Source organism: Aplidium turbinatum, chromosome 2 (assembly GCF_918807975.1).
Source record: "Aplidium turbinatum chromosome 2, kaAplTurb1.1, whole genome shotgun sequence".
NCBI classification, from domain to species: domain Eukaryota; kingdom Metazoa; phylum Chordata; class Ascidiacea; order Aplousobranchia; family Polyclinidae; genus Aplidium; species Aplidium turbinatum.
In genome coordinates, this window is record NC_137473.1 from 55,693,360 (window position 1) to 55,709,134 (window position 15,775).

At 40.8% G+C, this 15,775-nt stretch overlaps 1 protein-coding gene across 1 annotated transcript; it reads right to left on the reverse strand.

The window, feature by feature from the left end:
* Positions 1 to 2,735: 2,735 nt before the first annotated feature.
* On the reverse strand, positions 2,736 to 15,522 carry LOC145765459 (ikaros family zinc finger protein-like). Its single transcript, XM_082577285.1, has 11 exons — positions 15,367 to 15,522; positions 14,445 to 14,570; positions 14,024 to 14,107; positions 13,286 to 13,411; positions 10,813 to 10,980; positions 10,530 to 10,640; positions 8,688 to 9,115; positions 8,443 to 8,527; positions 6,961 to 7,134; positions 6,142 to 6,326; positions 2,736 to 5,379 (listed from the first exon to the last, which is right to left on the reverse strand). The coding sequence occupies exons 1-11, from the start codon at positions 15,503 to 15,505 to the stop codon at positions 4,747 to 4,749; spliced, it is 2,259 nt and encodes a 752-aa protein (XP_082433411.1). The 5' UTR covers positions 15,506 to 15,522; the 3' UTR covers positions 2,736 to 4,746.
* Between the last annotated feature and the right edge of the window lie 253 nt (positions 15,523 to 15,775).

A 15,775-nucleotide genomic window follows, 5' to 3' on the forward strand; every position in this document is an offset into this window, starting at 1 on the left:
GACTCCACCAGGTCTCGCCTTTGTAACGCTTGGTCTAGCAGGGGGTTAGTTAGTACATTCAGTCTCTTCGCCATGCTTTCCGGTTGCTGGGTTGGTTCCATGCTATTTCCTTTCACTCTGACAAGTACAATTCTGTCGAAATAGCACTTCGGATTAAGACTTTGTTAAAATAATAGACAGACAATCGATAACAACTTAATAACATTGAATTGCATAATTCAAAATTAATACAGAAATGACATAGATACATACAGTATTTCAAACGTTTTTGGCAAAACTTTCTGCCCTCTTCAGGAAAATATCTTAATTCATCTAAACAAAACAATTATTCGTGAAATGTTAGTAATAAATGACTGAAATTAAATAAAACTGCACTGACCTGCGTACAAGCAACTGACGAACAAACACAAAAGGTGGTAGCAATCTGTCATAATTATGCGGGAGTGTGGTCATGAGACAAGATAGTGAGCGGACAACATAACATAAAATAAACGTAAGCTAATACAAATTCAACAAAAAAGATGCCCCTCCAGCGAATAATTGTTTGTTGAGCCTGAGGTTGTGCTACTTTATTTGGAGTGCCTCATGAATTTTAGTTTCAAACTCTGATTGACAGTTGCGAATTATTTTGAATGAATCTAATGTAAATTTGATGTTGGAACAAATACTGCAGTCATAAATGTGGTCTTTGATTGCACTGTGTTTATTAATGTCTGTTAAATTTAGGTGTTTAACAAGAGCAACGGAACACCTAAATTTAACAGACATCAATAAACACAGTGTATCAAAGACTCTAGTTCTTTTTGCATATCTTGGTGTCTATTCTGTGGACACGAAGGACACGGTCACGGCTTTTTGATAAACTTTCACCCATTTCTGGTTCTCATTCTCAGCAAAACTTTTCGTTAAGTCAACATTCTGTCAACCCGACTAACCGCGATTAAATCGACTCCGAACCGGTGTTGGACGTACTAAGTCTGCAATGGTGGAGTGGGGCTACGACACGGGCCCTGCTGTATGTATCTGTGGCACCGAGCCCCAAACAGCGGACCACCTTCTTGTTTGCCCTCGGCTTGCCACCCGGTGCAGTAGGTGGGACCTGTCAGTGTACAACTCCGTTGCGGAAGAATGTGTCAATCTGTGGTGTATCAACAAACTTTAGAAGACTCGATAGAAGAAGACCGCGAGAAGTGGAAAGGAAGACTTCGCTCTGGACAGACATGCCACACCCTCAATATGAGTATGAATGGTCTGTGTGCAGTGGCGTAGCCAAGGGGGGGGTTTTGGGGGTTACAACCCCCCCCCTTTGGCACGCGTGTGACATCACGATATTGAGAATGATGCTTTCAGTCTAAAAAAAATTGCCTAATTTTATATTAAACAAAATTGCATTAAAAGATCGAGTTTTGCCAATAAGGCACCTGCAGCTAATAAGGCCCGCTAATTTTCAAACCTCAATATTTTTCTAAATACTGCATAATTTTGAACGAAACTTGGAATACAGATACTTTGGGTCTATCTAAACAACATATCTGTGAAACAAGCTTTTAAGTAAAGGGAGTTGTGAAATATTAAAAAAATAAAAAAAATCTTAAGCGGGCCTTATTAGACGCATGCGTTGTGAATAAGGCCCGGTTTGAATTTGTACCAAAAGTGATAGAAAAGGTATATTTTCAAAAGTGATTTTCACAATAACAACACCACAAAACAACTTCTAATCGGCAACACAGGCACAGAACTAATAAGTAAATACACAGAGACAACTATTCCCTGCTTTCCCATGCCCCATTTTTTTCAAAGCGACATGGTGTTTTTAGATGTGGTAGGGATACTAAAGTATTTTGATACTAAAATTATGATATTTCCATTGCAATAACAAATTGGATTATTGGTGTAACAAGAATTTTTTGGGTTCCTCAAGTCTTTAACTATCACTTTCTTAACTAGGGGTGCACAACGGTACAATTTTCCTACCTCATGTGCCCATGAGCCTTATTACCAACATTAGCCTAGTCGTGATCATCATTATCAGTCTTGCTTTAATTAGAAAAAAAATTTAAATTTATTGGTTTTACTGCATCAGCATGCACATATCTTTCACATAAAATGCAACAAAACGGAAGTCAAAGCAGTTTGTTAACTCCAGAGCAGTCTAAAATATGTGAAAATTAAGAAAACCACTCAATTTCAGTCCCCCTAAACTTCAACTTTCCGTAACTCAAAAAGTTGTAAACTTTAGGCTGTGAAACTTTACCAGTCAGTCTCAATTCACCATGGCAGCAACCAGAGATTTCACTTTTGTTGAAAAGATTTGTAACAACGGAGATCTCGGGGGTGGGCCTTATTACCGGCCGGGCCTTATTAGCTGCAGATGCCTTACCAAACATTCAAACATCTCAGCCAGGAATTAGCAACAAGAAAACACAGAGACTTAGCTTTTTTTCCGACAAATGCCGAAGAAAACATGATCTTATCCTTTGCTATGCTACCGGACAGCACCATTTTACAGGAATATTCGTACCCACATTTTTGTTGAAAATGCTCTCAGAATGCACCAAATTCAAAGTAATTTTTCAAAATTTTCTGGGGGAGGCCCCCCAGACCCCCCGCCGTTGGGTGGTCAAAACCCCCCCCCTTTCAAAATTCCTGGCTACGCTACTGTCTGTGTGTAATCAATTGGTTGACAATGATGATTTTTCTGCACCCTTCAATGAAAAACTCAACATTTTCGTTAACACAAATTTATTTCGCAGCAAATGGAATAAATAGACATTCCGTATAAATACCAATCTGTTATTACACGTCACCACAGTAAGAACTGCGGGTGAGCCTTCTGACCAATGTCTACGAACTTACTGGATTGACGAAACCTGTAACTTAGTTTACCAGCCCAAGTGTTTCGGTGCTGAAGCAGAACATTCTGCTCTCCAACTCAACAAGCCACAAACATACCATTGACATAATTTACAGGAAATACTGAGCGATGTTCGTCACGTTATTGAGATATTTACAAGATGTCGGTACATTATTAAGAGCAAAAGAACATGCAACTTATGTTTTGAAACCATTTCCTGCCTTTAAAAGGGAAATCTACAAAGCTCTGTTTTTAGAAAATTCCAAAATATAAACTCCCACTATCCGTGCAAATAAGTTAAAACTTGAGGCAAATACAACAAAAACATCTGTACAAGCAATTACATACATTTCTCTATTAAATATCAGCGAAGATTATGAACAATAACTCTTGCAGCCAAAGGAGGTATTGCACTCCCGGTCATAGAATTAGCCTACTTTGCAAAGCAGTGTAAACGTCTCCATGAAATTACAACATGATGACTCTTCCTGAACGCACAAAGCTACAAGCGAGTCCAAACCTTCTACGGAATGAAACGAGAGAAGTCTCCGAAGGAACATATTTGTGGAAGTGCGAGCAATTCAGGACGAGTTTGTTCTCTTCTGTTTTGAAAAAAAACGACGATATAGACTACAAACCGCTGCTGGCGACGAAACAATCTTATAGCATAGGTAAAGATGAGACGCATGTATTTTGTTATTGCATGTTCCCACGTAAGGCAAACGTTGGTGCCCGGCAGCTAACCGGGTAGAAGCACAAATGTATAAAAAATAGCAAGAGATAGTACCATAGTGACGTACCAAGCATGATAAACTACGTCACGATGACGTAAAGGCGATCTGCGGACGCAATAAAAAGATTTACAACAAATGAGGGTAAGAGTATATTTCAGTGACGTCTTTGGTCGAATAATAACAAAAAGAAACATGACGTCAACGAAACATCATTATTGACGTCACAACGACGTCATTTTCGTTGCAGCTGGTTGTTTATATCAGCCCACCCCTACAGGCAAGTCCGGCAATTCATTGATTGAAGATAGTCGATAGAAATTATGAAAACTAAGGCAAGAATATTAGGCCCGAAAAACTTCGGCCTCTAAAACGACCCCAACCGTGCGGCCACCTCCCCCATTGCAACAGATGTTGCAGATGAAACTATCGCCACGATGTTTATAGAAAATTGCACAGGTAGGGAGCGTTTTAGGACTGATATTTTCAAAAGTAAAGCTATGGTATATACATTATACATACCGTAGTTGAAACATGAAAGAAAGTTGCATCTAGTTAACGTTGAATTATGTAGAATGGCGAGAACAACAAAACTGGCAAGAAACCATTCAAAAGCTAGTCAGGTTGAAATAAAAAACATGTCCACAGAAAATCGTGCTCATAAAAAAAACGAAAATTTTTACATTTTGAAGGCAAGAGCCTTGCTTGATAACGTCGTTATACAACAGTAAAATCGATGTCACGCGGCATCGTAACTGCTGCTTACGTAGGCGTGTCGTCACAAGCCAGCAACTGCGCACCAATAAACGTTTGCAAAAATAAACAGCGTCTGGTTTTCAATGAACGTAAGTTTTCAAAATAATGTAAAAACTTTCTAAATCCCCACAGCTGTGCCCCGGATGTCGGGCGGAACTGCTTCTTTCTCTGGATATAAAGTTTAAACTGACCAAGAAAAGCGCGAAAAACCTTGGATTATGGGAGCATTGCTAAACATTACATTCGTAAAATAACTTTAATCTCCATTGCATTTGTTAGTCACATCTCCTTTTGTTGAAAGCCTTCATCAATCATTTTATGTCTTGGAATTTCTCCATGGACCAGCGGATGTTGTTAGAGACACAAGAAAACCTTCATCTCTGCCTCTTACAAAAGCTTAGCCAATCATCGGACACTTGCTTTTGACCTGAAAGCTGATTGGCTAATGAAGGCCCCACCTCCTGACGGCTCGGAGTTTGGATTTATCAATCCCTCCCGGATCTTGGAATCCAACATTAATCCCTCACGGATCTTGGAGTCCAACTTGCCACCAAAATTTGGAAAACTTTTCGGCTTAGATTTGAATTTCTCGTCATTCTCATTAACCACTAGGTGGTTCCCGCGAGTCAGATGGGACTGGAAGCCGTAGCGATCGGCCGCTTGGTGGCCGCACACGTTACACTCGAACGGGTCCCGGTAGCCATGGCAACCGGCGTGAATTGCAAACATCACGTGATCCAGAAAGAGACATCGACAATGCGGACACAGATACGCTTTCACCTCTTCCGCTTCTCCTTCATCTCCGCTTGCGGAAAAGATCCGGAAACCGAAGCGGGATGCTTCTCCGCCCTTTTCCTCAGGAATTCGAGGGTCAACTTTTTCGCCGGAATATCTCGCCCGGGATCGGTCGTTGGACAGATCAAGTGACGTCATCGTCGGGGTGTCAGCACACATGACGTCATCGTACTTTGACGTCATAAAGCGGTTCATAGAGGGGTGCTTGGAATTTGCTTCCATTCTCAAGCTTTCTTGTTCCACCTGCAAAAAGAAAACTTGATGAGACTTTTGTTGAAATCAAAGCTCATTCATAAAGTGAAATAATTCGTCAGAATCAGTCAGAACGATGCATGGACGAGTGGTGAGAGCTCTGGAACGGCACTCCTAAGGGTGCCAGTTCGACACCGCTTATTAGCACGCGGCGGTGTCTTTGACAGGACACTTGATGGCATGCCTGACGGTGGACACAAAAATTGGCTTCCTTGCCTTCCCGTTCACTAAATTTAAATCTTCAACCACCGGGTGTAAGCTCCGGGTGTAAGCTTGGATAAGACAAAAATCTGACAAAAAGTCTATCGCGACGTTGATCGTTACTTAAACGATCGTGCAAAAGAGGTCACTTTGAAAAGGGAAGCTTGCCCAGTAAGACAATATTGGACTTGGGGTTTACATGTGGAGCTACCGCGTCTATGGTCGCTGAAAGCTTCTTCTGTGACGTCTCGTTTCAAAATTAAAGAATTGTTGAAGTTTGGAAAGAAGACCCTCGCACTCACGGTGTCCGACGTTTTCTTCGTAAACAGTTCTTCGCAAGCAATTTTTCGTAAAACAATTCTTCGTAAAGTTAATTCTTTGTAAAACAATTCTTCCCAAAGCATTTATTCGTGCATGCAATGGAGATTTGATGTATACGAAGAAATGCTTTACGAAAAATTCTATTACGGATTTCATTTCACCAACAACTGTTTACGAAGAATTGCTTTACGAAGAATTGTTTACGAAGAATTCGCCTATAACCGCACTCACCATGGCCCGTTTGTAACCCATGGGTGACGGTGAATCCCCATGAGTGACAAGCCTTTCCGTCATGTAGCGTGGTCGTTTCCTTCGCGCACTCCCCGACAACTTTTCCGAGGTTTGCAAGGGGAAACCTTGGCCGCCACGTTTCGTTGCCGACAGATGCATGACGTCATCGTCTCCATTGTGAAGATCTGAGGAAGAAAACATAAGATGGTGATAGAAACCTCAAGACATACTGTATTGGGGCATGACGTCGGCAGCTGCTGTTGTAAGTTGGCTATTACAACACCATGCGTGTGGATAAGTGGGAAAACACAGTGAAGGATGACCTGACAAAAAGAAACTTATAACTTGAAGATGCCAACGACAGAGAGAGTGGAAAAATTGCGGCAGACAACTGGTCGACCCTGATGTTTCGGGATTACATACTTGTAGATTGATTGATTGAATCTTTATCCTCGGCCTGAAAAACTTCTCTAAGAACTTAATCCTGGCAATTTGGCATACTTGTAGAGGCTTTGAATCACTGACGCAGGGCAGGTCACCGAGATTGGCAGAGTGAAGTTTTCCGATTGTTGAAGTCTTGTTGCCGGGGAATTATTCCACCCATTAGATGCCGCTGAATAGAGAGCTGCCCTTAACGTGCGTTGCTCAAGCGCACACCCCGAGAGTCGAACCAGCGACGCTTGATCTTGAAGCTTCTTCGTCCACGAAGTCACGCGCTAACCAACTGAGCTATCGGAGCGGACGAAAACAAAACAAAAAGTGACTTGAGAGAATCTTATGAATCTTTTGCAAAACATGAACAGACTCATGCAAATTTACCTTTATCTTCATAGGAACGAAACGGGTCGGCATGGATCGGTGTGAACCTTTCCGCTTTCAATTCGCCGTTGACCAAAGAAGACGATGACGTCATAGTAAATTCACGGCCGGTCAAATGTGGTTGGGTGGCGCAAGAGAGCGGAAACAATTCCTGTTTTTCGTTCTCAGAAAGTGCTGCGTGAAAACGAATAAAATGAATTTACGAGATCACTTGTTGTCTAATCTAAGGATGTTAATATTGCGTTAAATGACATAAATAAAGTTAGTTTTGACAAAATTTTTCTGTTTTTTTTTTCATTTTAATCCAAAACTTTGGTTCGTCGTCGTGTGAGCCTCTGGGGCCGAGGGTCTATCCTTTTACTAACCCAGATTCACGATGTTCTTGGTTAACGCCTCTAAATACTAGGTTGCACTTGCAATAAAGCAAACCTATTCGAAGCGATATTTCGAAATCATTTGCAAACAAAATTGGATGTAGCTTTCTAATATTTTCGAAATGCTGTTCTTACTAATAAATCTTGGGTGATTGGAAGCAAAGTCTACTTTTAAACAGTCAAAACAAAACTTCCTTTTGTAAAGACTGAAATATTTCCAAATAATATTTTAGGGACTGCTCAAAGCATCATCCGTGTTTACAATTTGAACTAAAAAAGGAAAATATCTTTAAAGGGTGCAACAATTCGTATGGACAAGTCAGCTGCTGTCTATGCCTGGACTCTTGCGTGTTTGTGAGGTCACGTGGGATGTTTGTGGCTTCACAGGTCGCTGCAAAGAACTTTATGACAACATAATAAATCTATCACTCCACAGGGTGTGGTCGCTTGCGAAGCTCGGTGGGAAATCGAATGCCAGTTCGATTCCAGGCAAAGTTTGTACAAAATATAAAATGCGATTCCTTCCAATTATCTTTTGGACCCTTGCAAGAAAGCGGGCAAATTTCAAACCAATACATTTTTAAAAGTTGTGCTGTGACGTAATTAATTCGTTTCTAATTAAGACTGCGTGCCATAAAGCATCAACAGAAACGTCATAATAAGCGATTATATATAACCAAATTACGACATGCGATAGAGCGATATATTGCGCCACAATGTCAGGAGACATCTCCACCAACATATGGGTCTATCAACTGTGAACTCAATAAGCAGGGACTACTGTAATACCAACATCATTGCTTTGCTTATGTTTCAATAGCCTAATATATTATCTTCTATAAAAATACTAACAACAACATGGGGATATATAAAATAGTAAAATGTAAAATATAATATTGTATATATGTTTGTTTCTAGTACTTTTCATAGCAAGCAACACACATAAGCAAACACTCACAAGTCTATTAGTTTAAAAAAAAATTGAGCTGTCCCAAAATATTACCTGAATTAAAGTTAACCAAAAAACTTGCAAGTACAACTAACCCTTAACGTGATGTGCCAAAGAACTTGATCAACTTTCTATAAGATGATGTTTGTTTAAACTCACCAATTTTTCTATCGTGGGGTGAGTGTTTCGCTGAGGTTCGTTTTGAAGAGAAGTCGATCGCCTCGTTTTGAGGAATCGTCGAATTCTGCAAAAATAAATAATCTCACAAACTGCCATTTAATTGAGGTCGATCAGTCATGATTAGCAGCATCGTCCTTGTCACAAAACAGAAGAAAGTTACAATTTCTGTCAAAGACAGTTATCATTTTCTGTGAAATTATATTTGAGAAGGATTATTTCGTCACCTCAGTGGCATGGGTGTCGCCTTCCATGTGTTGTTGCATCATAGAGTTGATTATCGACGGCATGAAGTGCAGGGCGCTTGCCACTGAGGTTCCCATGTCAGTGCGAGACATCGCCATGGGAGACACATCTCCGTCAGGTCGATCCATCATCGAAGATACTTCGCGAAACCGAGTAAACTTTTGCGGGTTTGAGGCCTTCCGTTTTCCGCTACTTGTTGAAAATGACACCGGGGTCTGGATTAGCGAGGAGGCACTCAAGTCGATGTGATGTTGGTTCTGCAGTGAGGAAGACATGGGGGAGGTTGACAAAGCGCGTGGGCTCATTGTCTGAAGCGATGATGTGAAGCTGCTGCCACCTTGCGGAGAAAGTTTCGCGGAGGTCTGATCTGAGACCGAAAGCTTGGTCGGTGACAGAGAGGGGAGGGTTGCTGAAAAGATAATTTTTGAAAACGATTAGATCTGCAAACAATGTTTCTGGTGAATTTGCGAGTTGCAGTTTAGGGTTTTTTCGACTCGGGGAGCCGCGAGATATTTAAAAATGGAAACTATTATAAATATTCATTTTGTGGAAAACAAAAATCTCAATTGACTTTGAAATTTTCGCCACTCACACAGCGAGTAAACGAGTTCTATTTTACATCGATTCAACGTCTGCAAACGTCCAATCAATGTAATAAGGAACTACTTTGTTGGCTGGTCAGAGAGGGGAAACTCATAGCAGGCTACGCAATGGGACAGGTTAGACCAACAGTTCAGCTTATCCAACAGAAGTTTAAAGATTCAATGCAACTCCAGAATAATAGATGAAAGTTGGGAATGGATTGCGCGGACGCGTGTGAAGAAAATCAATGGAAATCAAAAGCAGAAAGTTTAAAAAAACATAACGGTTGTTGATATAAGTTGTTAAAACTATAGAAAACACATCCACTTTTAGAGCCAACATATAGGACACGTGTGCTCTGTCCATTAGTCCGTTCCCTATCTACAAACAGGATATCGAGAAACATATTTCAAAAATTGTGAACGACTTTTTTTTAACCAGGTTTGCTAGCAACGATTTCCCCATCGCTTTGTGAACTTTCACGATTTGGAAATCAAAATCCAAATTAAATGCAATTTCAGCTCAATTAGTCATTTCTTGGAATGTCTTCCAGCTCGTTTCGCCGAGGTTTGAACAAAATGTCTCGTTTTATTGGAAAAAATCCTAGACACGACTGTAAGAGCTTCACGGAATAGGCGCAACAATATTTGGTTAAAATGAGATTTTCAAATATTCTTAAATAGTTTACGTTGGGCATGAATATCTTCCACGTATGAGGCCACTTTGTCGCCGTGAGAAACTAGTCACAAGTGACGTTTGATGTTAGCTCATTGGCTACGCGCTCGGCTCAAGATCACGCTGCGCTGGTTCGACTCTCGGGGTTTGCGCTTGAGCAACGCATTTCAGGACTGCTCTTCATTCAGAAGCACCTAGTGAATGGAATAGTTCCCCGGCAACAACCGTCAAGAGCCTCTACAAGTATGCGAAACTACCAGGATAACCAATCAAGGCTTTGTCAGTCCGAGGATAAAGATTCAAAACCAATCAAACCAACCAACTATCACAATTCAGCCTTGGTAGATAGTAAAACAAGTCGGTAAGATTTTGTGTCAATCTTTATTCGAATTTACTTTATTCGAAAATTATCGCAATTCCTTTCGATCGTCCCAGGTTGAGCACCTTGGCCCTTAGCCAAGTGAAACTGGAAGAACATCCCTTTCGGCAAATCAACTCTTACAAAAAGTGACTGCAAAAAGATCGTAATCAGCCAAGTGGGATGAGGTTCAAAGAAAGCTCCAAACCTTGTGTCGCATTGTTGTCGTTCTTGTACGGACACTGGTACTCGTGCTCCTTCAGAGACTGGCGGGACTTGTAGCTCCGAGCGCAGTGCACGCATCTGTAGGGGCGGATGTCTACAAGAAAAGTCATTAAATAAGTGGCTTGATGAACTCAAAACAAGAATTGAATGGAGCAAAACCACCAGAGTTTCAGTTGAATAAAGTGCAAACTGGTCACCCACGATGGGTAAGGCCTTCTTTTATTCATGGCATTAAGTTTCACTTCAAAGATCAACTTCTGCTTTACCTGAGTGTATCCTCATGTGTCCATTCAGAGCATCTCTTCTCCTGCACCGGTACGAACATACGGGACACTGGAAGGGCTTCTCTTCGGAGTGAATCTTATAATGACGTCGCAGATTTCCCTTTTGGGTGAAGGCCACCCCGCACACTGTACATTTGAAAGGTCGCTCACCTACAAAACGTACAAGAGGCACAATAATTACAGATAACAACGTTAACAGAGGGTCCAGGAGGTATGTTTGGACCCAGCATGATTTGAGGGGCGCGGAATCTCTCCATGAGTCTAGTCTTTTTAGTAGTAACTTACTATTTTGCGTAAGTACGATTGTGCTGTTTTAAAGATGTGGGCTGGATATTTTGCAAGTTTGGGGGCTGGGACTCTTCGCTGATACCGGACCCAAATTATCTTGACACTTCTTGGTCGTTAGTTACCCATGGTGCTGAAGGAAAGGCGGCGGATAGAAAGAAACTGGCCACTCTACTCTCGTTAGTGCCGAAGGCTTATATAATGAAATCCTCATCTCCCGATGCTTGGATTCAAGTACGGAACTTATCTTTCCACGTAACTTTATAATTACTATGAAAAAAATGTATGACGCTTGAGTTTGACCCATCAGCTCAAAGAGTCTCATGGCCCCTAACCCGCCTCCAACATGTGAACTGGGACGTTCGTACGCTCAGTGACGTCATAATAGCAACATGCAAATGCAGGAAAACAGGCAAACTGAGTTAAAGGTTATTTTGTCTAGAATTCCGGAAATCATTGAAAGTAATAAATACCATCTATCGTAGGTCGTCTTAAAGTAGTTGTCAAAAATATCAAACGGTAATTGGTGAAAGCACCTTAACTAAACTATTTTTGAAATATCGGGTTAATATCACACACATAATTAAGCAGATCGTAAATTAACATACTTTTTACAAATCATTTACAAGAAATCTAGGCAACCCTTAGCAAGCACATTGAAGAGCGGTTTTAATGAGAAGAGTGGATAGTATAATAACTTAAAATATTAACGGCTTGACTTTGTTTTCCCACTTGCATGAGAGCAACCTGAGCTGTGTGCTCTGCTTGTCTAGAGAATACATTGTCAGGCACAACCAGAATGGAAATTGAACGCTAGACCAGTCAGATTCAAGTTATTCCCTAACAACCATTGGACACAATCACCACCGACTGTTTATTGGTTCAAAGAGACAAAATTATCAAAACCATCAAAAGCAGCCACCTACACTGCAACTGCAAGCAGCGCCTTTTTTCACCGTTTTATCGCCTTTTTCAAATCTTTTTTTCACCAAAACCATTTACAATTTTTAGACGCATCTTTCAGTTCCTTCACAACGTATTAGAGCTAGCTCAGCAGCGGCCTAAAGTAAAAAGAAACTACTACAGTATCATAGCCTTTGATGAACGAGACGCTCAGTTTGTAAATTTTTCCAGCATTCCCTATGTCGTGCCGTATCCAAAAGTGTTCTTGGTTGGCTGCTTGATTTATTTTGTTGAAAATTAGATAAAAATGTCATTCGTTGTCTGCCACGATCACGTCTCTCGAGAAGACCGCCGCTTAGACAGAGATCTTCAAACTTCGAACAAGAAAAGATATTTTCGAAATGAAAACTTTGTACTACGTTTATCAACATGTTTTTGTTTCCCATTGTTTCTGTGTTTCCAATGTTTTTTCTGCTTAAAGTTAACGGTGAAAAGTTTAACCACGCTAAGCGTGCTTCGCGGTAAGTTTTCAACAAACTATCCTGTAGCTAGCGTCACGAAGATTTTCTTGCACAACAACACTACCATTTTGACGTCATGGAGCGACGACAAAAAGGCCGAAAGTTTAAAAACACTGGGAGAAGATTGTCCTTGTTTGTGAAAAATGTAGGAAATTACATTTTCATAGCTGAGAATTTACCCCGTACCACCTGCCCTCATCATGAGTCCACAAGACACATCACTAACCCAACTAATCTATAAATAAAATGAACAAGGATGCAGCAATGCTTAGCTCAGAAGGCCTGTGTTGGATTAAAGCTGAAGGCTTCAGCATTGTCAGAATGTAAAATGCATTTCCAGACAAACTCTCCTGCTCGCTACATAACCACAAATTGTCAGATAGACAGGGGCGAGTTATAACCCCTTCACGAAATAAAGGTAATTATGAGCCTTCTTTCTGATTCCATTTCATATCAAACTTCCATCCCACATTTTATCAAATTTGGGGACCATTGCGACCATATTTCTTTCCCTGGCACTAACCCCAAGTCGTGTTACCATACGTACTGGATGTGAGATACAGAGAAGGCGTGAGAAGTTGAGAAAGTTGTGAAAAAATATAAGGTAAGTGGCTTGTTCTGCTCTATTTTTTTCTACGTAAAAAAAGAGAAGCCCAGACAGTCCGTTCCCAATGGCACGCGTGTCTTAGTTAACAGTAGGCCTATCCACAAAATATGAAAAATATCCAACACATTGACAAGCCTACCTGTGTGTGAGCGTATGTGGACTTGGTAATGACTCTGGCCGGCGCAGATCAAGCCACAATCTTCACAGGCGATCAGGTTCAAGTTTCGAGACTTCAAATCGTTGGCGGAAGCGGAAAGCAAAGCAGCTGAAATTAACCACCAGTTTTATCACAAGAAGATCAACGACACTTTTTAGGAGTTCCTGTTACTGAAGCGGGTTGCTATGCATGTTCGTCGGGTCATTGCCAGCCTACATTGGTTGGTTTACGAAACAAAACAATGTGTTTGGTAACAATCACAGCTACAAGAGAACGAATATAACAAAGCTTTCTCGACATAAATTTGTTCTCAGCGCAAGATATTTTTCAGCAGCTTGCAATCACACAACAAATTTTCCAAAAAACTATAAACATTGAATCTGTGCCTTATGAAGAGCAGCAATGACATGTCAAGAATGCAATGGCGCGGCCAGAAAAATGAAACTTCATCGTGTGTGATTGCGCAGCATCCGAGACCCCAGGACTAATCGCCCGCTACTGCGTTCGGCGCACAAAGACACACGAAAGATGTACTTGCAGCAAACCTTCTCACACTCACAGACTTGTTTGTTTATAACGTCTCAGATTGAACGACTTGCTTCTCGCGGTTGCCAGTTGCCGCATTGGCACCATATGGGCTCGCCACAAACACATTATAACATAAACACAACTCTATCCTCGCTTCCTTATTCGCGCAAATTTTCTTGGATCTGCACAAACCTTCCTTTCCTGCTTGTGACGTCACGGGAGGTGACGTGGAAGACGGGCTCTCCGCGTGGCCCGATGATGTCACGATGCCAGAATCTAAAAACAAGTGACGACGTTGCATTGAAAACGTCACAATGGGGGTACAAAAAGTCACAATGTGCCAAACAACACCATCAACAGAACAAGGAAAAAAGCTGCAACAATGCGCCTTATTCAAACAGAATCAATTCAAATATCAACGATAAGTTAAGTCATGTGATGAGGAGGCAAGTTTGCAAGCTGCTGAGAAAAATAAGCGAGCGGTAGTTTCGAAATTAATCTTTCATGAAATTTCATGCAATCGACAGTAACGACGCACATGGTGTTCGCCAAGTGATGTTATAATCGTTACCGAGCTGGAAGATTTAAAATAATATAGTCGCAACCGATTTACCTGCCGACATTTGTGAGGGACTAGTTGTCCTGGGAATAGGAGAAGAATACGTCACCTCTTCTTTGACGTCATCATCTTTGACAGAATCTGGTGATGTCACTCCGTTTCTGACATCACCGATAATTTCTAAATAAGACAAGCGAATCACAAAAGGGAACGCACAAGTCCAATGCAATATTCCACAAGCAACACACGTTGCTCATACGATGCGTTCTACCATGCTCTGGGATACTCACTGTCTGGTTGTTTGTACAACGCCGACGGGGTATGGTGCGTGGGTGATTAGCCTACTGCATAAAAAGATTTGGACCAAAGTCTCGAATCTAGCTAATCTTTTAATAAAAACCATCCATTCGTGCCACTGTGATGATACTATCAGGCAAACCTCAGGACATGGGTTCAATCTCAAATCGGTCCATGCCAAGTTTTGGCTTCATTGTTTGACAAAAAACATTACACTTACAGGAATGTTGAAAACCAGTTGCTCTCACTGACCAGTGTCAATGTAAAGCTTACAGTGGTGGCAAGCATAAGGTGCACTACTGCACTGTGGTGGGATGAAGCTACCACTGCCCCAAGAAAGTGAAGATTCCGAATTCATTCAACAAAGTTAGAAGCACAATTTACTAATGTTAGCAAAAGATAAAGCTGCAGCGCTGTTATATCATAAGATACTTTAAGATTAATGTGAATAAACGTGTAAAAGCGGTTTCAAAACATAACAGCCAACATTTTTTAGAAGAGAATACAAGTTTCGAAACTCTATAAAATGTGAATATTTTGTTGGCGAACTTTAATGGCTACCCCCTGTCCTATCTCAACCGAAACCAAATAAGTTTAAGTCCAGATTTTAGATTTAGGGAACCAAACAACTCAAGATATCTCATAAACTTTTTCTTTATATCAACAAGCAACCCTGTACCTTCATGGTCTCGATCGGTTAGATCCAATGAGCTTTCATTGCTTGCTTCATTCACACGTATTGATGTTTCCAGTGCAGTTGCTTCCATGTCATCAATGTGCATCACACCACTCGCAGTAGGTTTAACAACACAATACATACAAATCAGAAACTTTCAAATAAAAATAAAATTTAGAAAATTAAAAGATAATGTCTCTGAAATTGATTGAATTTCATTCATTTTTCATTCTATTTGAATAAGGACCTTCTGATGATCCTCCTTTAGGTGAAGCAGGCTGTCAGTGTCAAGGGTTTAGATAGTAATAACTATATTTGATATAATGTCTCTGATTAATTTCTGAGGAACAAAAGCAGAAAATAGAATCTGTGGCGATGAATCTAACAAAAGTAAAACAGCCCCAGCAACATG